General features: G+C 34.3%; 1 protein-coding gene and 1 long non-coding RNA gene across 7 annotated transcripts in view; one reads left to right on the top strand and one right to left on the bottom strand.

The window, feature by feature from the left end:
- Positions 1–27,091, bottom strand: part of NBEA (neurobeachin) — a 540,106-nt gene that overhangs the window by 452,168 nt on the left and 60,847 nt on the right. For all 6 annotated transcript variants that reach the window (XM_072976118.1, XM_072976119.1, XM_072976123.1 and 3 more), the window contains exons 3-8: positions 26,826–26,926; positions 26,485–26,580; positions 21,576–21,697; positions 19,740–19,866; positions 14,774–14,893; positions 12,119–12,265 (exon numbers count right to left, since the gene is read on the bottom strand). In XM_072976118.1, the coding sequence (XP_072832219.1) occupies positions 12,119–12,265; positions 14,774–14,893; positions 19,740–19,866; positions 21,576–21,697; positions 26,485–26,580; positions 26,826–26,926 (713 nt within the window). The remainder of the gene's footprint in view (positions 1–12,118; positions 12,266–14,773; positions 14,894–19,739; positions 19,867–21,575; positions 21,698–26,484; positions 26,581–26,825; positions 26,927–27,091) is intronic.
- On the top strand, positions 17,253–26,959 carry LOC140701098 (uncharacterized). Its single transcript, XR_012079934.1, has 2 exons — positions 17,253–17,339; positions 26,821–26,959. It is a non-coding gene; the product is annotated as an uncharacterized lncRNA (long non-coding RNA).

Below are 27,091 nucleotides of genomic sequence, written 5' to 3'. Positions count from 1 at the left end.
TGGGCTTCAGATACCCAAAACACATCAATATAAGGAATGTGATGACCCTTAAAAATACAGGTACTTACAGAACTATGACTAAATAAGACTTAAAAGATGAAAGAATAATATGCAATAACTATGTGCACTCACAATGTAGCTAATCCCTTGTATTCGTTTGCTAGGGCTGCCATAAGAAAGTACCAGAGCCTGAGTAGCTTAAACAACAAAAATCTATTTTCTTAAAATTCTGAATGCTAGAATACAAGGTCAAAGTATCGGCAGGGCTGAATTCTTCTGAAGCCTCTCTCCTTGGATTGTAAATGACCGACCCCTTCTCCCTGTATCTTCACGTGGTCTTCTGTGCCTGCCTGTGTTCTAATATCCTCTCCTTATAAGCATAACATTCATATTGTGTTTGGATCCACCCTAATGACTTAACTTTACCTCTTTAAGGACCTTATCTCCAAATATAGTCACACTCTGGAGTTAACTGGGAGTGAGAATTCTAACACATGAATTTTGGGGGTATATAATTCAGCTCACAATATACCTCAAAAATTCAAAATGGCAAGGAGAATAGAGAGAGCATATGCAGAACAAATTAACTTTTTTCAGTAATTACACCAGTAGGGTATATTGGTATTGCTGTTCTTAGACTGTTATATGTGTAATTACGGGCTTTTCTAACATCATCTGTTTACTTGCCAATAAGAATTCTCAAAGGGGAAGAAAGGAGATACAGATTTAACAAAGACGAGGTCAAGATGAAACACAAGTCCTAAATTCCCCACTAATAAAAACTAGGGATTCTTGAAGTAATGGCTAATTTCAGGACTGAAACAACAAAATGTTCAGGATGAGCCAGAAACAGCGTCATAGGAACTAGCAAGGAAGCTATCAAAGATATAAGGTCACGTCACAGAATACAAACTTGTGGTTGCCAAGGGGGTGGGGGGTGGGAAGGTATAGACTGGGATTTCAAAATGTAGAATAGATAAACAAGATTATACTGTATAGCACAGGGAAATATATACAAGATCTTATGGTAGCTCACAGCGAAAAAAAATGTGACAATGAATATATGTATGTTCATCTATAACTGAAAAATTGTGCTCTACACTGGAATTTGACACAACATTGTAAAATGACTATAACTCAACAAAAAAAAAATTGTTAAAAAAAAAGATACAAGGTCATGTCAAATGGACTAAGGGACCAACCAGAAGAGATACCCATTTTCCAGAGTTGGAGTAATTTGAACTTTCAAAATCTAAAAAAAAAAAAAAAAAAAAAAAAAAAAAAAAAAAACCAACAACTTATATAGCCTGAAACACCTCAAATACATTTAAATCCATGAATTTATAAATGACACTTTAAAAATAGTAACTGGAGATCTTTGACTAATGAGGGAACAGCATTAGACTATATTATTTCCCCTCAGTGGTCACTAGGCAGCATTATTGTTCTTAGTTGATAGAAGAGAAAGTTGTTAGTATTTACAAAATGTAACTTAACTGGATTAAAAACCTGGTAGGAAGATAGGAATTACCCATTTTAAGTCCACTGGGTAAAAACTTTATTTAAATATGGGTAATAAAGCTTGCTGAGGGCATTGCACTGGGGGAAGGAAACCAGAACATTAGAAAACTAGAACACTTTTCTTGTCATCCACTGAAATTCTAGTATTTTAAACATAGTATAGCTATAAAGTAGTATGCCTGATAGTCTAAGGCATATATAGCTAAACAAAGATGATCAAATGAGTGGTGTACTTTGCAAAAGAGTCACCTTATAAGTACTTATACCTATATTCTATAACTCAAAATGTTCCTTATTTCTAAATTTTTAAAAAATACTTTCAGAATCTACAGGGTTTCTTTAAAGACCTTTATTAATAGATGTTGCAGTTTGTTGATCTTTTTTTGAAAAAAAAATCATGCTGTAAACTTTTCTTACAAATTAAAAATGAGGCTCTTCACTCCCTTACACTACACACAAAAATAAACTCAAAATGGATCAAAGACTTAAATATAACACAAGATATAAGAAACCTCCTAGAAGAAAATACAGGCAAAACATTATCTGACATACATCTCAGAAATGTTCTCCTAGAACAGTCTACCCAAGCAATAGAAATAAAAGCAAGAATAAACAAATGGGACATAATGAAACTTACAAGCTTCTGCACAGCAAAGGAAACCAGAAGTAAAACAAAAAGACAACCTACGGAATGGGAGAAAATTTTTGCAAACGAAACCAACAAAAGCTTGATCTCCAGAATATATAAGTAGCTCATACGACTTAATAAGAAAAAAACAAACAACCCAATCCAAAAATGGGCAGAAGACCTAAACAAGCAATTCTCCAAGGAAGAAACACAAATGATCAATAGGCACGTGAAAAAGTGTTCAATATCACTAATTATCAGAGAAATGCAAATCAAAACTACAATGAGGTATCACTTCACATCAGTTAGAATGGCCATCATTCAAAAATCCACAAATGACAAATGCTGGAGAGGCTGTGGAATAAAGGGAACCCTCCCACACTGTTGGTGGGAATGCAGTTAGGTACAGCGACTGTGGAAAACAGTATGGAGATTCCTCAAAAGACTAGGAATAGACTTACCATATGACCTAGGAATCCCGCTCCTGGGCAAATATCCAGAAGGAACCCTACTTCAAAGTGACACCAGCACCCCAATATGCATAGCAGCACTATTTACAATAGCCAAGACATGGAAATAGCCTAAATGTCCATCAACAGATGACTGGATAAAGAAGATGTGGTATATTAATACAGTGGAATACTATTCAGCCATAAAAACTGACAACATAACGCCATTTGCAGCAACATGGATATTCCTGGAGAATGTCATTCTAAGTGAAGTAAGCCAGAAAGAGAAAGAAAAATACCATATGAGATTGCTCATATGTGGAATCTAAAAAAACAAATACAAAACAGAAACAGACTCATAGACATAGAACACAAACTTGTGATTGCCAAGGGGGCGGGGGGTGGGAAGGGATAGACTGGGATTTCAAAATGCAGAACAGATAAACAAGATTATACTGTATAGCACAGGGAAATATATACAAGATCTAATGGAAGCTCACAGAGAAAAAAATGTGACAATGAATATATATATGTTCATGTATAACTGAAAAATAATCTGGTTTTCATTTGCATCTTCTTTACCTTTCCTACACTCTCTGAATTTCCAGAAATTAACTTTTTAATGTCAAAATTTTTTTGCAGACACCTGTCCTGATAGTAACTGCACTCTTTAATATTTAAAAGTTGAGAAAATGCACATGCACCAATGGATACAATCAACCTCCATTAACAAAAGGGGCCCAGTGGCCTATGCCTATAGGCTGGGAACTTTCAAAACTGAGAAAAATAGTTTTTCATGTGATGACTCAAATTTATAGGTATTTTCTTTTAAAAGATCTGACTCTGACAAAGGTACTCTATTGTCCATGTTAGGATGCAAGGGATAGATTCTTTATCACGTGAGTACTTCTGTACAGAACACAGTGACACAGGGTTACTACTCACTTTCACTGGTAGTACAAAAGAACATGATAAGAAAGCTATATGACAAATAACTAAGTTTGCAAAGTGGTTCAGGACAATTTTTGCTCCTTTCTGAATGGGGAAAATATGTAACTGTTTATGTTTAACCTTTTTTCCTTTTTGTTGCCAAAAAGCTCCCATCAATTCTGAAATTTCACTATAGCAGTCATAGTGTATTTATGGTTTGCATATCTGTATTTTCTTGATTTTCTACCTTTATTTATATTTCATTGGCTTTTCATTTTAATTTCATTGTTAGTGCTTGAAGAAAGCCACTTCAAATATTACTATGGAACAAAGCAAAGAAATATGAAAGGAAGGCAAGTTGCATATTAACCCAAAAATCTGAATTACAGAAACACTCTCAACGTACAGTCAACAAACACGTGGCGGAACTAGGACTCAAACCCAACAAAAGGACCAATGAAAGAAAAACTAGCTATGTAAGCACACATTCATTTCTAGGAATAGTAAAACAAATGAAATGATATGGGCAAAAGATGGTAGCAAGTACTGTTCCACTGACATAAAAATGATAGCACTTTTGTCATTCAGTATTATTATGGTTATTAAAATCACTGGGACCAGAAATATCTTTTAATTAAGAGTAAATTCAAACAGTCACATGTCCAATTACATAGAACAGAAAAATTAAAACAGAAATATTAATGCAAAAATACAAAGGCAAAAGAAGAAACATTTTTAGTGTTTAGTACTCCTAAATTTCCATAACACAAATTTCACACTAATTATTTAAAAACTAAGTTTAAAAACAAATGAAAAACATGTACTTCTTCAGAATTATAAACACTGTAGTTCCAAACAGCTTGGGATATCACAATTCCTGATATGATTTAAACAAAACTCATGTATTTCCCTAGCCAGGTATGCTGCCCATTAAAAACTAATTCATCTGGGAAGAGGCAAGATGGTGGAGTAGAAGGACGCTCGTGGGTCACCATCTCCCACAAATACACCAAGACCCACATCTACAGACCCACTCCGCCAACCAGAGCGCCTGCAGAGCTCAGACAGAACATCGCCCTCTTCGAAAGACAAAGACGCCAGAAGTCTGGTGGGAGAGAAGGAGGGAGGAGAGAACAGAAGGCAAAGCAGCGCGGGACGGGTCCAACGGAGAGGGAGCGGCGGAGGAGGACTGGCGCTCGCTCGCTGGGTCTCCCCTCTCCGGCTGGGAGGCCGGCGGGACGGAGGGGGAGCCTCCGAGGCTCGGATCTGTACAGAGCAGCCCTTGTCTGACAGAACTAAGTTAGGCTGGCGCCGGGTGTCCCCCCCGACACCCAGCCTGAGATGCAGGCCAGCAGTGGCAGGCGGGGCCGGGCTGCACAAGCCGGGCGGAGGCTGGGGGTGGCTGCGCGGGGGCGGCTCCAGGGGACTGCCAGGGGCTGGGCGCCGTGGCTGTGGATGTACAGGACAGAACAACCTGGGCCCTCCATAAAACAGCAAGGTTGATGTGCTCTCAGGGGAAGGGTGCATACCCCTATCTCTGAAAACCCTTGGAAACTTTTCAGGGGAAGAGAGGCGGGGCCCAAGCACAGCCGCCATATTCTCCGGTGCTGAGCACCCAGGCGGGGGAGGGGGCGAAACCTGCATCCACACAGAAGGGCTCAGCAGCCTCAAGGGCCAGACTGAGAGGGGCCTACAGCCCAGGGCAGATAGGATCCTTCCATCCTGGTCCCTCAGAGAACTTGCTCCACAAAGACAAACAAGGAGCTTGGTCTTGGCTCGGAGCAGGGATGAGGCTGCACCTCAGTCTTCTCCAAGCCAACCCGCGCGGAGCGCCGACCAGGGCGGAGCGCGCAACCGCACAGAGCAGCGGAGCTACGGGCGGCGCAGGCAGAGGGAGAGCGGCCCCCCGCCTGTCGGGCAGGAACACAGCCCCTGACCGAGGTGCTGGGAGGAGGCACGACCCGCCCTCCTGCCTGGCCGGTCTGCAACATCTGACTGCGGCATCCAGAGGGGCAGTGACCCGCCCGCCCACAGCAGAGGAGAGCTGCACCTGACCCAGTGTTAGGAGGAGGCGCGATCTGCTTGCCCACAGGTGCTGGGAGCAGCACAGAAGAGGGCGCCAACGGAGGGCCTATGAAAACAAGCTGAGCTTCCAAAACAGGGCGAAGACAGAAGGACTTCACATTAAAAGCACACAGACTCCAGAAGAACACCGACAACCCCTTTTTGTTTTGTTTTTTGGGTTTTTTTTTGGTTTTTTTTAAATCTGTTTTTACCTGTTCTATTTTCAATTACTCTCTTAATTTTTACTTCTTAATTCATTTCTATTTCTCTTGGGTTTTGATGTCCTGTTATTGATTAGACACAGGTTTCAAATACATCTATTCATCTCCCCACCCCCCTTTTTTTAAAAGGTTTTAAAAGGACGTCTCAACCCGATTAATACTCTGCTTCAACTCGCTCTTCTATTATTCATTATACACTGTTTTCAAACTCTTTCTCCCTTCTTTTAAAAATCTCTCTCTCTCTCTTATTTTTTTCTTATTTTTTTTCTTTTTTTCCCCTAAGTTCTATTCCTAAATACGTATTAGATAGATAAAATCCTTAAGATCCAAAATAGACAACTGATACTCCATAAACCACAGTGCCAGAGAGGTATGAGCAAGATGAAGAAGCAAAGAAACCTTTCCCAATTAAAAGAACAAGAGGAATCCCCTGAAAGAAAGATCAATGAAATAGACATCGATAGCCTACTAGATCAAGATTTCAAAAAAGGAGTGATCAAATTGCTGAAGGAATTAAAAGAGAGAGTGTTTACAGATATAAAATATGTCAAAAATGAAATTGAAGCTATAAAGAAGAGCCAAGTAGAATGGGTAAATTCATTGACAGAGATGAGGAATGATCTAATAGCTGTGCAAAGCCAACTAGTTAATGCAGAGGAACGAATTAGTGATCTAGAAGACAGGGCAATAGAAAGCACCCATTCAGAAGAACTACAAGATAAGCAAATAAAAAATAATGATAATAGCATAAGGGACCTATGGGATAATATAAAGCGTTCCAATCTTCACATAATAGGGGTCCCAGAAGGGGAAGAAGGATCAAAGGGGATTGAAAAGGTTTTTGAAGAAATCATGACTGAAAACTTCCCAAACTTAAAGAAGGAATCAGATATCCAAGTACAGGAAGCTCAGAGGGTCCCAAACAGGAAGAATCCAAATAGACCCACACCAAGACGTATCATAATCAAGATGGCCAGAGTCAAGGATAAAGAAATGATTCTAAAGGCAACAAGAGAAAAGCAAAGAGTGAATTACAAGGGAACCCCCATAAGGCTCTCAGCGGATTTCTCTACACAAACACTACAGGCCAGAAGGGAGTGGCAAGATATATTCAAAGCCCTGAATGAAAAAAAGATGCAGCCTAGGATACTTTATCCAGCAAGGCTATCCTTTAGGATAGAAGGAGAAATAAAGAGTTTCACAGACAAAAAAAAAGCTGCAGGAGTTTAGCAACACTAAACCCATGCTAAAAGAAATATTGAAAGGGCTATTCTAAATAGAAAAGCAGCAGGATGCTACAGAAATGAGAAACTCACAACTGGAAAGGTGATAACTCATGAATTACAAATAAAGAAAACACGAAATTATAAAAGAAGACATACAAATCACTGAGAGTGGGAGAGGGAGGCAGGGAAATATAGAATTTTTTTTCTTTCTTTTTTAAATTTTTTTAACAGTAGGATGGGTTTGAGATCATGTTATTATCAGTAAAAACAGTTATAGTAATAGGTTAATAGATTTACAAAAAAAGGGTAACCACAAGTCAAAAATTTACAAGGGAGTCACAGAAATTAAATAAAATCCATGATAATACAAAGGAAAATTACCAAACCACAAAAGGAAGAAGAAAGGAACAAAGAGGATACACCAATTCAACTGCAAAGATAAGTTCAAAATGGCAATTAACACACATCTATCATTAACTACTGTAAATGTTAATGGACTAAATGCTCCAGTCAAAAGACACAGAGTGGCAGACTGGATAATAAAGCAAGAAACTTCAATATGCTGCATACAAGAGAGCCACTTTAGGGAGAAGGACACATATAGATTGAGAGTGAAAGGATGGAAAAGGATATTCCATGCAAATGGAAAAATCAAAAAAGCAGGTGTTGCAGTACTGATTTCAGACAAAATAGACTTTAAAACAAAGGCCATAAAGAAAGATAAAGAGGGACATTGTATAATGATTAAAGGAGTGATACAAGATGAAGATATTACACTCATTAATATATATGCACCCAATATAGGAGCACCTAAGTACATACAAGAATTACTAACAGAGATAAAGGGGGATATTGATGGGAATACAATCATAGTTGGAGATTTTAACACTGCATTAACATCACTAGACAGATCTTCCAGACAGAAAATAAACAAGGCAACAGTGAAATTAAATACTACAATAGAAAAACTAGACTTGGTGGATATTTTCATAGCATTACACCCCCAAAACATAGAATATACATTCTTTTCAACTGCACATGGAACATTTTCCAGGATCGATCATGTACTTGGGCACAAAAGAAACCTCAACAAATTTAAGAAGATAGAAATTATCTCAAGCATCTTTACTGACCACAATGCCATGAAACTGGAAATCAACAACAGAGAAACAAAGGAGAAAAAAAGGAAAGCATGGAGATTAAACAATATGTTATTGAAAAAACAATGGATCAATGAGGAAATCAAAGCTGAAATTAAAAAATACCTTGAGACAAATGATAATGAAAGCACAACCACTCAAAACCTATGGGGCACAGCAAAGGCAGTGCTAAGAGGGAAGTTTATAGCGATACAGGCCTTCCTCAAAAAAGAAGAACAATCTCAAACAAGTTAACCCACCACCTGAATCAATTAGAAAAAGAAGAACAAAAAGCCCCACAAAGCAGCAGAAGGAAGGAAATAATAAAGATCAGAGAGGAATTAAATACAATAGAGATTAACAAGACCATGGAAAAAATCAACCAAACCAAAAGCTGTTTTTTTGAAAAAGTAAATAAAACCGACAAACCTCTGGCCAAACTCACAAAGAAGAAAAAAGAGAGAGCACAAATTAGCAAAATAAGAAAGGAAAATGGAGGAATTACAACAAACAAAATAGAAATACAGAATATCATACGAGAATATTATGAAAAACTATATGGAACCAAACTGGATAACCTAGAGGAGATGGACAAGTTTCTGGAAACATACTGTCCACCAAAACTGAATCAAGAAGAAACTAAACACTTGAACAATCCGATCACTAGAAAGGAAATAGAAATAGCAATAAAAACCTCCCAACAAATAAAAGTCCAGGACCGGATGGCTTCACTGGGGAATTCTACCAAACATACAAAGAAGAACTCATACCAGTCCTTCTCAAACTCTTCCAGATGATAGAAAAGGAGGGAATACTCCCAAACTCATTCTATGAAGCCACCATCACCCTGATACCAAAACCAGGCAAAGACACTACAAAAAAAGAGAATTATAGGCCAATATCACTGATGAACATAGACGCCAAAATCCTCACCAAAATTTTAGCAAATAGAATCCAACAACACATAAAAAAGATTATACATCATGACCAAGTGGGGTTCATCCCAGGGACACAAGGCTGGTTCAACATACGCAAATCAATCAATGTAATACATCACATCAACAAGAGAAAGGACAAAAACCACATGATCATCTCAATCGATGCAGAAAAAGCATTTGATAAAATCCAACACCCATTTATGATAAAAACTCTCACCAAAGTGGGTATAGAGGGAACATATCTCAACATAATAAAAGCTATATATGACAAACCTACAGCCAGCATAGTTCTCAACGGTGAAAAACTCAAAAGCTTCCCACTAAAATCTGGGACAAGACAAGGATGCCCACTATCACCACTCCTATTCAACATAGTCCTGGAAGTCCTAGCCACAGCAATCAGGCAAGAGAAAGAAATAAAAGGGATCCAAATTGGAAAAGAAGAGGTAAAAGTGTCATTATATGCTGATGACATGTTACTATATATAGAAAACCCTAAAAGGTCCACACAAAAGCTACTAGAGCTGATTGAAGAATTCAGCAAGGTAGCAGGTTACAAAATTAATGTTCAAAAATCAGTTGCATTTCTTTACACTAACGATAAATCAACAGAAAAAGAAAGTAAAGAAACAATCCCCTTTAAAATAGCACCCAAAGTAATAAAATATCTGGGAATAAATCTAACCAAGGAGGTGAAAGAATTATACACAGGAAACTATAAACCACTGATGAAGGAAATTAAAGAAGACTTTAAAAAATGGAAAGATATTCCATGCTCTTGGATTGGAAGAATCAATATTGTTAAAATGGTCACAGCTGCCCAAGGCAATCTACAGATTTAATGCAATCCCTATCCAATTACCCAGGACATATTTCACAGAACTAGAACAAATCATAATAAAATTTATATGGAACCATCAAAGACCTAGAATTGCTAAAGCATTACTGAAGAGAAAGAAAGAGGCTGGAGGAATAACTCTCCCAGACTTCAGACAATACTATAGAGCTACAGTCATCAAGACAGCATGGTATTGGTACCAAAACAGACATATGGACCAATGGAACAGAACAGAGAGTCCAGAAATGAACCCACAAACCTTTGGTCAACTAATCTTCGACAAAGGAGGCAAGAATATACAATGGAATAAAGACAGTCTCTTCAGCAAACAGTGTTGGGAAAACTGGACAGCAGCATGTAAAACAATGAAGCTAGAACACACCATTACACCATATACAAAAATCAACTCAAAATGGATTAAAGACTTAAACATAAGACAAGATACAATAAACCTCCTAGAGGAAAACATAGGCAAAACATTATCTGACATACATTTCAAAAATTTTCTCCTAGAAGAAATAAAAGCAAGAATAAACAAATGGGACCTAATGAAACTTACAAGCTTCTGCAGAGCAAAGGAAACCAGAAATAAAACAAGAAGAAAAGCTACGGAATGGGAGAAAATTTTTGCAAGTGAAACCGACAAAGGCTTGATCTCCAAAATATATAAGCAGCTCATACGACTCAATAAGAAAAAAATAAACAACCCAATCCAGAAATGGGCAGAAGACCTAAACAAGCAATTCTCCAAGGAAGACATACAAATGATCAAAAAGCACATGAAAAAATGTTCAATATCACTAATTATCAGAGAAATGCAAATCAAAACTACAATGAGGTATCACCTCACACCAGTCAGAATGGCCGTCACTCAAAAATCCAAAAATGACAAATGCTGGAGAGGCTGTGGAGAAAGGGGAACCCTCCTACACTGCTGGTGGGAATGCAGTTTGGTGCAGCCACTATGGAAAACAGTGTGGAGATTCCTCAAAAGACTAGGAATAGACTTACCATATGACCCAGGAATCCCACTCCTGGGCTTGTATCCAGAAGGAAATCTACTTCAGGATGACACCTGCACCCCAATGTTCATAGCAGCACTATTTACAATAGCCAAAACATGGAAACAGCCTAAATGTCCATCAACAGGTGACTGGATAAAGAAGATGTGGTATATTTATACAATGGAATACTACTCAGCCATAAAAACCGACAACATAATGCCATTTGCAGCAACATGGATGCTCCTAGAGAATGTCATTCTAAGTGAAGTAAGCCAGAAAGAGAAAGAAAAATACCATATGAGATCGCTCATATGTGGAATCTAAAAAACGAAAACAAACAAACAAACAAAAACAAAGCATAAATACAGGACAGAAATAGACTCATGGACAGAGAATACAGACTTGTGGTTACCAGGGGGGTAGAGAGTGGGAAGGGATAGACTGGGATTTCAAAATTGTAGAATAGATAAACAAGATTACACTGTATAGCACAGGGAAATATACACAAAATGTTATGATAAATCACAGAGAAAAAAATGTGACAATGAGTGTGTATATGTCCATGAATGACTGAAAAATTGTGCTGAACACTGGAATTTGACACAACATTGTAAAATGATTATAAATCAATAAAAAAAGTTAAAAAAAACTAATTCATCTGTGTAAATGTAATTTCTTGCTTAAAAAAAGTCACTCCTGTACCCAATTCCTTGCCATAGCAAAGGACAAACAAAAGTAGGATATAAAACTGAATAATTTCAGCTACATATAATATTTTGTATCATTTTTCTTCTGAATCATTAACTATTCTTTTTGGGTTATCTCTAACATTTCATTTGTTCATAATAGAGTTTATAAATTTCAAAATTTGAGATTTCAAGGATCACATTAAGTAATAGGGTTTTATAAAATTTATTATTTCAGAACCATGTCAACAAAAGCTACAGCTTCAACATGAGAAAACATTCTAAAGAATAGAAAAAAAGTTCGTGAAGGGAAAATAGTTAAAAAGAGAAAAAGCTGAAACATATTAACTCAGCTCTAAAATACAGGAATGACTTTTAAACCACAGTAAAGAAAGAAAATCACTATATATTCTATCATATCACTTTTCTTATCTAAAACTTTCCATAGAATTTATAATAAAATGGTTTTACTACCTTATATCCAGGTCCTAACTGATGAATTGCAAATATCTGTGCAGGGTTGAGGGCTTCGCTGAACACATACACGGCACCAAGCTGACCACAGAATACCCTATTTGCATCGGCAGTTTCTGAAGATCCGAGAAAGCACTTGTCATAGCTCTATTTTTAAAAAGTCATAAAAAAATCAAATGTTTTATTTTGTAATGGCAAAATACTTAAGGATACCTGCCTTCATTGTCAGGAATACCATAAAGCATAACAATAATATCAGAATAAAGTAACAGTTAAGACTCTGGAGTATTTAATAAAAGCCAACTAAAGTTTTTATAGGAAAAGTTAATCAGTCAAATGTTTCATATTTCAGGGGAAGCAAACAAACAATAACCATTGACTCAACAATCACTTGACCAGCTTTCTAAATTCTACAGCTAAAAGCAAAAGGGCTTATAACTAATTATTTACAAACGTAGAAGTAATTTTAAAACCGTTATGATTTCAATTGTCCATACATAGTTACCTGAATCAAGAGAATGACTATTTTAAATTTTAACCGTAAATACATAGGACTGAATTTTTATATTTTACCTAATTTCTCCACTAGGGATGTATTTCTCTATTTCTCTATTTCACTCTTACATGAGTACGCATTATGCAGAATCAAGTAAACAATAACCACCAAAATTTGCTCACTACAGTGCTCTCCATCTGGGGAGTTCAGCACCTAAGAAGTCACATTTGACAAGACTCTTAAATCACTTCTTAAATCACACCTAATACTTGGCTCCACCTAACCAGACCAGTGAAAATAGTCACTGTCCAGTTTCCTTCTCCCATCCTCATATTCTATACCTGAATCATAAGTAATTGTGAATGAGGTACGAAGAAAGAAAGTCCTCATAAAATACCTCATCTTTAATTAAAAGTACAGGAACTCAAGACTGCATAATGTACATGCACATATGTGTTACTGTCCAGGCCTCTCCATTTCTTGGAATACTATTGCAAATAATTCAAAAATCTAAGTCTTTTCTTCCTTTTTTTTTTTAAATATGACTATAGAGTCAGTGACAGTCAACAAAATAATTCTATAATAAAAAAGACTGATCTCTTTGGAGGGCAAATATAAAACAGAATTTCATCTGAATATTCTAATTCTGACAAAATCATTCTCAGAAATATTTACTGACTGTGACCCAACTATGAGTTTTTAGGAAATAACAAGCAAGCTTTTCCTGTAAAGGAATAGATAGTAAGTATTTCAAGCTCTGCAATCCACATCTGGTTTCTGTCACAGATTCTTCTTTGATTTTTGTTTGTTTTTGCTTGTTTGAGTCTTTAAAAAAAAATTCAAAAATATAAAAACCAAGATTCTTGGTTCCTAGGTCAATCAAAAAGATACCAAGGGTCAGATTCGGCCCATTGGGTACAGTTCGCCAACTCCTGAGCTGCGGAACAAACTATGGACTACGCACACTTGCTATTTAGGAGAATACAAGATAGAACAAGACCCAATCTCCCACTCTAAGGAGACTGAAGTCTAGAAAAATGAGAGCAATCTTGGGAAGTGAATTTTGTTAAAAAGATGCAAGTTTTTATAAAACCATACGTGCCGGTAGGGTTGTAATAATACCTGGGCTTGGAAGTCCTTTGGCTATTAGAACATATCCCTTACTTTGTCTCTAACAGGCCAGGATGGAGACAAGGAAAGGCCCAAAACAGAGAAATAAGAGCTCTTAAGGTTTTAACTCTAGACATCCTCTGTCTAGAATCCAACTGTGCTACCTCCTCCACAGCTAACATGCTGGTTGAAACTAATATTATCACTTTGTTATTATCACAATAATTTATGTAACTTATGTCCCTGCATCTGTCATTATTTCCCTTCAAAATAATCTCAGTACTGTAGCCTGAATGATGTTTTTAAAATATTAGCCAGCATCATGTCACTTGTCTGCTTTAAAACTTTCCAAAGATTTTTATGTTGGGTAAGAAAAAAATTCAGGCCTTATCTCTGCACATAACGCCCTAAATGATTTGCCCTTCTCCTGTCTGGCTAACCTCATCATTTAACATCATTCTCTCCTCCCTCCCTCTGTTCTACACAAACTGGCTGCTTTGTTATTCAATGAACTTTTCAGTTCTGCCTCAAAGCCTCTGCACTCACTGTTTCCACTGAATGGGAATTTTTCTCCACATGCCTTTCTCCCTCCACTCTTCTCACTAAGACCATCTCTAGACCATCTAGCTTCTCCCTTTCCACATCTACAGTCTTTATACATGTTCCCACTTAATTTTTCCCCATGATATTTATTACCATTTATCTTATAAATGATAGGAACATGTTACACTTGTTTATTCTGTTTAAGGTCTTCCTTAACATCAAAATAAGGCATAAGACACATCTTTCAATGCCTGAAATTCTGAAAATAACAGAATATTGCATAGATATATGTTTGACCTAATACTTAATAATTTGGCCAAGCAATTTTATTTTTTTGCATCATTAATCATGTCTTTCAGCAATTTAATTATACTAAATTAAGACTTAAAAATTCACTTAATAGAAAAATACTTCTGAAGTAAAACTATTACCTTTCTACCAAACTATTATTCAATTCATGTTATAAACATTCAAATACATGAAAACACAGAGAAATAAAAACTTACATCATTTGTGTTAACATGCCAAGCCATATCACCATAGGATACCAGCTGTCCATTAACATAACACCGAATTTCACTGTTCCTCCATCGATTGTAAATGTGGACAATGCTGATCATATACCACTAAAATGAAAAAAAATTGGAGTATCAATATGTAATGTTTAATCATTACTGTCTAAAAAGTAATCATAACATTTACACTACACTATAAAAAATTGCTTGAAGGAATATTAATGATCATCCACTACCATTTCTTCAAATTCCCTCTTCCATTTCTCATTTTAGAGATGAAAGAAATGACTCATAAAGAACAAATTTGTGATGGAGAGAGAGCAAGGACCCTTTGAACATTGGAATAATATTTCTTCCATTCTATGAAGATCCAAAAATTGTGAAAATACAATTGCATTTGTGCTTATTCATTTAATAACATTAGCACTGCACCAGGCACTGCAAACACCCAGCTTTGACAGACAGACTATAAGGTCCAGCTCTTCTGGAATTTATGGAGCAGTTGAAGAGCCATACATTAGACAAGTAAACAAATACAGAAGTATAAATCCTGGTGATTACTGTGGGGGAAGAAAGAACAGTTTAAACTGAGAAAGAATAACCTAGGATTCTTTGTATTGCATGGTCGATCAGGAGAGAGCTGTCAAAGGAACATTTTAACATTTCTAAGATTTAGATAATTTAAACCCCACAATTTAGAATTATTAAATCCAGGAATAATTATACATTTTAAGTTAATAATGTATGACTATTAATTAAGAAATAAGGAGTGAGTTTATACTGAACTCTAATTTTACAGTTACTAGTGTCAATAAAAAAGCATTTTAAAGTCTATTTTGATATGAAATGATTTAAGTTCTATAATAATTTGTGGATCCAATCTTTAGTCTCTTTAGAGTTAACAGCCTAATGCAGAGAATATAGAAATATTATTTCTAAAATATAGAAAAATACAAATGACTTATAGATACTTAAACAATTATGCAGTTGGAGAGGAATTATACTAGCTTTCCAACAAAACATAAAAATATAAAATTCAAACTTTTTGTTCTCCAGATTACTTAAAAGCACTATTCAATTATTTCATACATATTTTGCAAAACATAAAGCCATAATAGTAATTCTCAACTACTAAAACATTACTTATTTCAAGATATTTGAAATACTTTGAACAAAATTCAATTTCATGCATTTTGATTTAGAAAATAAAAATAGCACACTGAATAACTCATAGAAGACAGTAATACAAAATTACACTCTTCCTCAATTACAAAAAAAGTCAGGTCAAATCTTTTAAAACCCCCCTAAAACACATGTCTTTTTATAAAGTTGTTTTATTCTGGATCATCTTTAATTTATTGCAAACTGAGGCTTTTTCCTGATCAGAAAGTAACATATATGTTAACTCTGATTAAAATCAGAAAAAAACTTTAGTCATTTAACAACTCATGTTTCTAAACATTATAAAATCATCAAGAAGAAGCCATAAAATCTGAGCTTCAAATAAATTTAAGAAAAATCTTACAAATTGCATGTGTAAGAATTAAAATTTATCCATATAACCTTCATTGAGTTTGAAAATTTTTAACCAGAAATATCATCTGGATAACACAGGAGACAAAATCTTTATATTTTGTATAAATTATATATATCTTCATATATTATATATAATATAAATGTTATATTTAAATTTTAAATTTCTAAATAGAACAGACATAAATATATGTCTATATAAAGAGAGGGATTTTCTGTTGCCCCAAAACAATTTTAAGATAATAAATAATGTATGAAAACTATGAAGAACTGTCCCTAAAACGTACTTGATACTCATAAATAAGATACCATGAACTAAATTCCTGTTTATTTTTTATCTACTACTTCATCATGAGATTTTTTTTCTGCTAAATTGATATTATTTACTCTTGAAAGTCATTTATTCATTCAAAAAATTTACTGTGCACCTACTTCATGACAAGTATTCCTCAAACTGTAGGCATATAAAGAAATATAACATATACACCCGCAAGGTTTCATTAGAGAAACAAACATGAAAACAATTATAAAACAATGGATAACATCTGAATTACAGACACGGGAGCAAAAGAAGTAATGACTAACTGAAGGTAGGGGAAAGGAAGGACAATTTCAGAAGGATGGCTAACAAGAGTTCACTAAAAGAGTAAAATAAAGCTTAGACTAAGCTTGAAGGATGAATAGAACTTTTGAATAAACAAGGGGGAAAGAAACATTCCAGGCAGAGGACTCTTATTATGGTACATGGAACACAGCAGTTTGGCAAAACTTTTCTCAGTGTTCAGGTTTAGTGGGAAAACAGACAAAGACTAGTTCTTAAAGAGACCAACAGGACACCTTTTGTAATCGGCCTTTATTTTTGCATAATACATTATACAAATATATTATGCATCACTAAAGAATTTTGAACAGGAAAGTGAAATGGTCATCTCTATAATTTAGGAAAATAACTGGCAGCAGTGGAAGTAGGATAGTTAGGCAAGTGTGGATGAAAATAAACGGGAAAACTACTGCAACAGTCCAGGTAAGAAAACCATAGAAGCCTAAACTAAAAAGGCATTGGTAATTTAAAAAGGGGGGGGTGGGCAGGAACTAATTAACAGAACTGACTGGAAGTACTAATATAGAAATACAGTACTAATATAGCTATTCTCTAAGTACGTATTAACGAATTATTGTTAAATTGACATTCTTTAACATAAATAATTATTAAACTATCCCTCACATAAGGAAATATTTTATTAGACTCATGTAAAAATAAAAACAGATATTTAACAACTCCATCCAAAATAATACTTTCTTCAGTTTCTGGCACATGGGATCATAAGCAAACAAGAAAATATATGAAAAAGAAAGAAAAAAAGAAAAAGAAATGAAGCCATTCTCTCTACCTCCTGTGGGCTCATCAAACCTGTTAGGACTGTTCCTGTGGATAAATACTCTTGTGGATACGAGTCAAGGTATGCCCTGAAGAAGGTGGACAATCTCACTGTCATATTCCTAAGAAAGACTCTTGAATCTGGAAGTGGAGCAGGGGGACTAGGCCTTAAACGTGTGGAAATAACAACTATACTTCTGTCCCTTGTTCTTTCAAATGGATGGTTACTCTTGACACAAAGATCGAGTTCGGTAAACAGGCAGAAACATCTTTCAAGTAAACCCCAGCAGATAATAAGTAAATTATATCTATATATCTACTGATATAGTTGCATGTTTTCTGGTTTTTCTTGTTATTCTTTATCTTTTGAGCTGAACTTTTAAACGTAGGTTTCAACTTGGTCTCTGAATATCCATATTCAAATAGATATTAAGCAAAGGTATATTTCATGGGTCTAAACATTATCAGTAGAGCAACATCCCTCTCCTTGAAGCCAGCATTATTGAAGAAGCAGAATCTAGTGAAACCTTCAGAATCAGGAAACAAGATTCAAGACTACTAGGACTAGCTGAATCTCCTTAAGGAATGTCTCTCTGTATCAACAAATCTGAAGGTTTAAACCTCCATTTAACTTATAAAAAGAGTTAAGTATCTGTAAATCCATAGTGCACAACATACACACACATACACAAATCAAATACTCTAAAGTCTGCACCTCTAGTCTAAAAACTGGTTCTTACCTAAACTAAATAAGGTTAGAGGAAGAAGGGGGAGAAAGAACAAGAAAAGTGGAGGAGGGAGAAAAAAAGAAGTAGAAATCTCAACAGTTACTCAATAATGCACATCCAAATGAATAATAAAGGTTTAAAAGAAATAACTGCCATTAGAAATACTGAAATACTATGCTGTAAGAAAGACTATATGGGGAGCAAAGCAAGGCAAATCAGGGAGAGATTCCATAGAAACTGTATATGAAATGGAACATGACAGTGGGGTGGGATTTAAAGATCCAGAGCTGTAAGAGGACAAGTAAATGATTTCATGCCAGAGATCAAACATTTGAAAAGGAAGAGATAAAAAAAAAAAGTGAATCATGTCTTACTAGTTCAGTTTTGCCAAAATAAAGATTTCAGTGAAAAGCTAAAAATAAAATCCAAATCACGAAGGACTAGGTTAAATTTTTTCATTTATTCTGTAGTTAGTAAGACATAAATAATTGATTTGAGCAGTGAAATAACATGATCAGGAAAATAAATCAGGTATTAGTATACAAAATAGTTTGGAAGAGGAGTAGACAGAGAATCCAAGATAAAATGAGGGCAACATGAAGAATTTAAGCAGTAAGAATTCTACAAAGGCGACAACTATATATTAGAGATAAAAGTATAGGACTTGAAATTTATCTGTCTGATATAAAGATCCAAAAGGGGCTGAAGAACAAAGCTGACTCAAGTGCCCACTACTAGGAAGATGGCAGCATCTTAATCAAAACAGAAGACTTAAGAATATGAATGGATATGGGACTGGGATAGAAAATTCAGTGTTATACATTCTGTGGTTGAGAGGCCAGAAAGACACCCACAAAAGCAGTATCTCATACGGATGTGAGAAAAATAAAGCTCTAGGGATAAGACTAAGAGTGGAAAGCTATCAGGAAACTGAATAAAATTTCTGAAAAAATACAAGGTCCACAAAAGCAAGGATGTTGCCTGCTTAGTTCACTGTCGTATCTCCTGTGCCTCCAACAGTTTCTGGCAGTCAGTAAATATGCATTAAGTGCTTACTGGAAGAATGCCATAGAACAGATCACAGCAAAAGAGAGAATGAGAGAGTGAGAGAAACAGAAATTGCAAAAGGTTCTGAGCTTTTTACGTCAAAAGTTAGGCATAAAGTAGAAAGAAAATGCAGACAAAGATAAGAGAAAAATATTAGCAGTCATGACAAACCAATAAAAGAGAGTATTACAGAAGTCATAACAAGTGAGTTTTAAGACAATGGGAATGGTGAATTGTGTCATTCTCAATACATATATTTACTTATACCTACCTTGCGTGGTTGAAAATCATATTTCACACAGTGCTGAAAACCTTTTCCTTTGGACTTCAATGATGTGACTATCAGACAATTGCCAACGAAATGAGCAGAGTAACCAACTCCTTTGCTAGTACGAAAACTGTAAAGAAAACTGACAATAGTATAATACCCTCTAATATAAAAAACAATATATCTAAAATTATTATTATTATATGATAATATAAAAAAACATAATTATAAAAATAAAACTTATTCCCCTATATAGTAGAAGGGATATTACATGTACTAAATAAAGACTAAAGTATAAAACATGTCGAACAACTAAAAGAAGGAATTTAAATTGGGAAAACAGAAGACTAGAGAATCTTTTAAAATTTCAATTTAAAATATCATAAATACATAAAAACAAACTAATGAGCAACAAAAGCCTACCAAGTAATAGTCCTTCAATGACCACCTGAAATTTACAAATATGGAAATCATTTATATGGTAAATGTTCTCAAAAACAACTTGCTCTCTAATTCTACTTTATCTTTGAAAATAGCTTACAAATATGCAAAAAAAAAGTCAGAGGCAAGTATGATAAATTATGCAGTCAATTAATAAAAGGAGTACATTTTCAGTCAAAAAAAGAAAAAAGAGATGACTATGAAATACAGTTATTTTCTTCTAGAGAAGCACTCCTCCTAGCTGTGAATTCATCACAGTATTAAAACATTGTAAATGCTTCAACAAATGACAATATCATTGAAACAAATGTATGATCTCCCAAAATGACCTTTCTCAAGTTCAACCCCACTTATGTTTAGAAGTTCAAATGTTCATTAAAACTTCCCCTCATTACTATCTATGTATAATCTTTTATAAGAGATTTTAAAAGCTATTAATAGCTTACATTTTTCTACATTCACATTTCTGAACCAGTCATTGTACAAAACTGTGCTCTCATTAATTCTTATGTGACAGGTACTATTGTTATTCTCATATTATTGCTGAAGATATCAAAGCACAAGATAAACAGTAAGCAGTAAAGGCAGGACTTAAACTCAGGCAGTCTTATTTCAGAGCACTGAAAGTATTAAATGAGATAACACATGTAAGCAGTTTAATGCCCAGTACATAGTAAGGCAGTAAATGAAAGTTTGAATTCTTATCACTCAGCATTAACAGTAAACTAAAATTACCAAGTTCTGAGTCCTTACAGGTCAACCCATGGCTGACAGACCTATATTCTGTCAGTTATCTACCAAATAATTAATCTTACCTGATTAATTTCTCATATGGTTATCAATATTAGTATCTTTAAAAAGATTTTTTGAGGGGAGGTAATTAGGCTTATTTATGCATTTATTTATTATTATTATTTTTAATAGAGGTACCAGGGCTTGAACCCAGGACCTCACGCACACTAAGCACTGTATTCTTCCACTGAGCTATACCCTCTCCTCCTCAATATCAGTATTTTTAAAGCATATCTTAACTATGCTCACAGCACTATGTAACTAAAAAGGCAAAGTGAATGAAATATGGTAGGAGTTTGGTTTTTTCCCCCTCCTTGATTAGGGACTAGCATATTCACTAAGAACCCACATTTGATCTATGCAGACTAGAGATAGGAGGTCTGTAACCCTTGATTCTTAAATTGTAATTGAGAGGAAAAAAAGTGAGGTAAATTGCCTAGAATCAACAACAAAAAATGAGTAAGATAAACTAACTTAACTACATATTTATAGTTTTAACATATGTATTTATTTATTCTATTCAATATGTTGCTTTGATACTATGTTACATATTTACAAAATTGAAATACTTAAGACAAAAGTACTAAAATTAAACATATTACTTACCAATAAAGATAAGGTTTATCCTTATCAACATTAATGTTATTTAATGGATCCATACGAAACCAAGTGTTTAGGGTGAAGCCATTCTGATAAGGCCACTTTGCAATAGGAGGCAACGCAATTGCCTAAAAGGCAATGTAAAAAGACACAAAAGTATCAGTTAAAGAAAATGTGATGGTAACTAAGGTCAAATATGGTTCTTATAGATTAAAAACAGTGACTGTATAAATATCAGAGAATCATGGACAAATATAAAAATAGAAATTATTCTTATTAAAGTAATTTATTATTTGTTGACTATTGAAGCATTAAATTTTCAAATATTCAATAAATCAAGTTTCATCTCGAAGATATGTAGTAGAGTTCAGACTGTACTCCAAGAAGTTCTCCTCCAATTTCACTAATATATAGTCCCTTATACATATGTTTAAGAATTTTCAGCTTTCTATGATTTATGTTAGGTTTTCAGTAATATTTCACTTGATTAAAGAAGCTAAACTTTCAAATCCAAAAATAATTGTCCTAGAGATATTAATCAAATCAAAATTGAAGAAATATAAGTATTAGAAAATAATGCTCCTAATAATAATGTTGGTATCCACAACTGGGTGTCCCTCATTGTGTTCAATGAGTCCACAAGACTCTGGAATCTATATCTGTCAATGTTTCCTGGTCAAGTTGATTCCAAAATTTATGTTCTTATCTGCTATACCTTGCAAGAAAAAAAGATTCTGATGTTCAGATAGGGAGCTTTCAGTGAACTATTTCAGTGAATAAAACAGTGTACTATTTCTTAAATGAAGCAGATTCATGAAATAGGTCATAATCACAAAAAGCAAATTTAAATAGTATATCCATTGAGGCCACACAGCATGTAAAATGCCATCTTACATTTGTCATTTACCTTTACATGAATCATGTAGAATTCACTTAGCTCTCTGAAGGAGTAAATGTTACCAAATGGCTCATTTGGAGGCAGCATAGCACATAGAAAGGCATCTCCACAATACAAAATACAATTCAGAAGGCCTAGTATATACGCTTATTTTGGAACGAAAGCAAGTGGTATCACAATTTTAATCATCCAAAGGCACTGCTATGAGCAATGGTTCAACCAGTAGGCACCGTCTTGTTACCAGGGTGCCACTGGTTCATGGTCATCCAGAAGCAGATTATCAAAAACATTGTAATTATAAGGATTTTAAAATCATCTCCCATCTGAATTTTTCAGGAGTTCACTAGCAGAAGTAAGATGCCTGAAACTAAGCCAATCTGTTGTTAAATAAAACGTGGATTTAAGGTCAGGCAAATTTTGGTTCAGGTTCTGACTCTACTTTGTGACTGAACAATGTTACATTGCAGAGGCTTAGTTTCCTCAACTGATATAACAACAGTAATATCATTTACTTTATATAGCTTGTATGACTCAAATGAAGTAATAATTCCTTCCCTGCCTTCTCCTCTACATAGCATATATTTTTTATCTAAACTACCCTTCATGAAAATGAATGATGCAGGGAAAACCAGGAAAAGGGGAATAGGTAAGTCCATCAATATTCCCTGAGCAAAAACAATTCAAACATTCACTACTAAAAACATATAAATAAAATTGTGTGTGTGTGTGTGTGTAAAATGCAGTACATGTTGATAGAAAATATTCACAGATAAAAAATCAGGCAACTGATGGCCAAATGGCTAAAAACAGGATGAACTGCAGCCTTAACTGAGGCAACTCAGGCAATTTATTAAAACAGAGTTACACTTTCTATTTTAGCTAATTTTTGTTACTTCTATGTGTAAAACAGCAGCTTGCTTATATTTCAGTCAAAACACTTTGCTCTTTTTTCCTATACCTTAGACTGAAATCTACCAGGTTCAGATCAACAACAGTTCTGTAAAATGTATTAGAAATGTATATATGTATGCAAATAGAACTATTACATCTAAGAGAACTCCTACCTCTTAGGGACAGAGACAGTATTTTCTCTGCTAAGTACTATAAAGAATATTTTATATGTGTTCTATTCTAACAATCTGATACTTAAATTATTAGCTTCCATCTTGAAAGTGGCTTTTTTAAACTTTCCTATTTTTTTCATGATTGGTGGAAATTGTAACTTAAAATAAATTAATAACAAAATTTTAAGAAAAAAACATAAAATTAGGGAAATGGTTGAAATGGGAGATTGCAAGGACATTTAAGTACTTATTATGACCAAAGAGCAATAAATACATGATTTTTTTACAACTTTATAGTGCTTAAATAGGATATTATTTCATTATAGTCTCACAATTACCTGAAAGTAAGCCAAGAAACTTTAAGGGACTAGCCTTCCACAGCAATGAACTAGAGAATTCAGAAATGAAAACAGTTCTTCTAGCCAAAAATTCTACATACTCTCTACAATGCTACTATGTAGATTAAAATGATGAAATAAAGCAGGTTAAGAAAGCTAGTACTTTGAAAAGAGCAACAAAAAGGATAAACTTCTGGCTAGACCTACTGGGAAAAAGAAATCTAGTAACAAGTATGAAAGAGGAAGCATCACTACATATCCTACAGACATTAAAAAGATAATAAGAAGATATGATGAATCATCAACATATAAGTTTATGCCAACGTATTCAACAACTTAGATTAACTGGACAAATTACTTGAAAGATACAAACTACCAAAGCTTCCTCAAAAGAAATGTTCCCTATGTTTACTATAGAAATTAAGTTCACAGTTTAAAACCTACCCACAAACAAAACTCCAGACCAAAATGCCTTCAATTGTGAATTCTAGTATACATTCAAGAGTAAGTATTATCAATTCTATACAAACTCTTCAACAGAGAGAAATGAATACTTACCAACTCATCTTATGATGAATTTTTATAACATCAAAACCAGAGAAAGATATTACAGGAAAAGAAAAATACATTCCCAAATCACTCATAAATACTACAAAATTTCTTAGCTATATGTTATCAAATCAAATCCATGCTACATGAAAAGGTTAATACACTGTGATCGAGTAGTTTTTATCCAGGAATGCAAAGGTGATTTAACACTGAAATATCAATCATTGTAATTCACCACATTAACAAAGATTAAGAAGAAAAATCACATAATCATTTCAATAAATCAAAAAAGCAGCTGACAAAATTAACACTGATATTAACATATTGATGATTTTAAAAACTCCCAGCAAATAAGAATATAAAGGAATTTCCTCAACCTGATAAAGGACATGTCTAAAAAACCTATTGCTAACAGCATACTTAGTGGTGAAATACTTAATGCTTTCCCTAAGACTGAGAATAAGTCAAAATAGTGTCATTCAACTAAAGGTCCTAGCCAGTGCATAAAGGTATAAAATGAAATAAAAAAGCATCTACTAAAAAGTGCTAGGACTAATAAGTGAGTTAGCAAGGTCAGGATACAAAGTGTATATACAAAAAAATTGCATTTCTATATACAAGCATAAAATGATATGGAATATTTATAAATAAATTTAATAAAAACGTTTAGGACTTTAATGCTGAAATTTACAAAATACTGAAAAATCAATGAATACTAAATAAAGGAAGATACATTGTGTTCTGTGAATTGGCATATTCAGAAATAGATCCACACAAACATGGTCAGATAGTTTTCAATAAAGGTGCTAACATAATCCAATGTGAACAGACTATGTCTTCATCAAATGGTTATGAAACAATTCAATATTCATATGTAAAACAAACAAAACTTAACCTCCAACTTTCCCTCACACCGTATTTAAAAAAAATCACATTAAAGGGATCACAGACCTAAACATAAGAGCTAAAACAACACAACTTCTGGTAGAATGCATAAGAAAAATAAAAATGTTGTGATCTTGGTTGATCCTTATTTCTTAGATTACAAAAGCATATTACATAAAAGAAAGAAAATTTTAAACAGACTTCATCAAAATTAAAATCTTTTGTACTTCAAGAAATATTGTTAAGAAAATAAAAAGACAAGCTTCAAATTGGAAGAAAATGTTTGACAAATTAATTTATATCCCAAATATATAATGAACTCTTAAGATACTGAGAAACACAAAGTTTTAACAGATCTAAACACAAACATCACAAAAGAAGATGAAATAACGGCCAATAAACACAAGAAAAAATGCTCAACATCAGTCATAAGGGTGACACAAAGTTAAAACTCCAATGACATAACCATTTATATGCCTCAAATTAAAGAGACACAATGTTCAGGATGCAGAACAACTGAGATTCTCATACGTTGCTGATGGGAATGCAAAATTTTCCACTAGGGGAGACAACTTATCTGTTTCTCATGAAATTAAACACTTAACATAAAACCTAGTAATCTCACTCTTTTGTAAGAAAGAAAACATAAGAAAACATTCCTGCAGATCTATCTTCAAATGTTCATAGAGGTTTTAATTTGAATAGCCAAAAACTGAAAACCCAAAAGTCTATCAACTAGTGAATGGGTAAACTGTAGTATATCCAAAAATGTAATACTGCTCAGAACAAGAAGGAACAGAATGCACTACTGAAAAGCTACAGCATGGATAATCTCATAAGCATTATGGTAATTAAAAGGGGCCTGACAGAAAAGATAACATTCTATATGATTATATTTATATGAAATTCCAGAAAAGGTAAAATTATACAAACACAAAATAAATCAAAGGTTGCAAGGGACGGGCTAGGGAGAGGGAACTTGCTTCAAAAAGACACAAGGGAATTTTGGTGAGTGATGGAATTGTTCTAAATCATGACTGTTGGTGGTAGTTGCAGAACTATTCAAAACTCACCAAACAATACTTTTTAAATTGGTGAATTTTACTGTATATAAGTTATATCTTAATAGAGTTGACTTAAAAATAAATAAATAAAAATAAACACATGAATTTAAAACTTACTGCAGCACTACAACCGGGGAAGTTGAAAAAAGTATCAGGACCATGTCTTTGTGGCATCTGATTAAGAACTGATAATAATTTTACTGCATGTCTTGGCTGAGGAAACAAGAAAAAGAAATATCACTGTACAAATTTAGGGAAAAAAAATACCTAATTCATCAGGTTAACCACTGGACTGTTTACTAACTAGAGAGAAAATTAATTCTAAATCATTTACTAAACTGTTTAAGAGGAACAATTTCCATTATAAATTCAAGTTTATAGCTCTCTAGAGATGAATTGTTGAACATTAAATATTAATGCACAGATACTGAATACTTTTCCCTCTGACCACAGCTTACCCAGATTCCACTTTCTCCTCGAAGCATGCTGAACAAAAGCTTCAACTCCTTGACAGTGATGCTGTAGCTGGCAAGAACCCCCAACATATCAACTAGAAGATCTTCAAAGGAAAATAAAGTTATTCTGAACTCTAGTCATGAGCTGCCATCTGTCAAGGTAATATACTTTCGAAAGAACAAAAGTTATCTTGTTATTTCTACACATATATGGATATCTAACATAGCTAGATGTCCTCATGAACAGCCATTCTAACTAACAGTTTTTA

The sequence above is a fragment of the Vicugna pacos genome, chromosome 14 (assembly GCF_048564905.1).
Source record: "Vicugna pacos chromosome 14, VicPac4, whole genome shotgun sequence".
Classification (NCBI taxonomy): domain Eukaryota; kingdom Metazoa; phylum Chordata; class Mammalia; order Artiodactyla; family Camelidae; genus Vicugna; species Vicugna pacos.
This window is presented reverse-complemented; position numbering and strand designations above follow the sequence as displayed.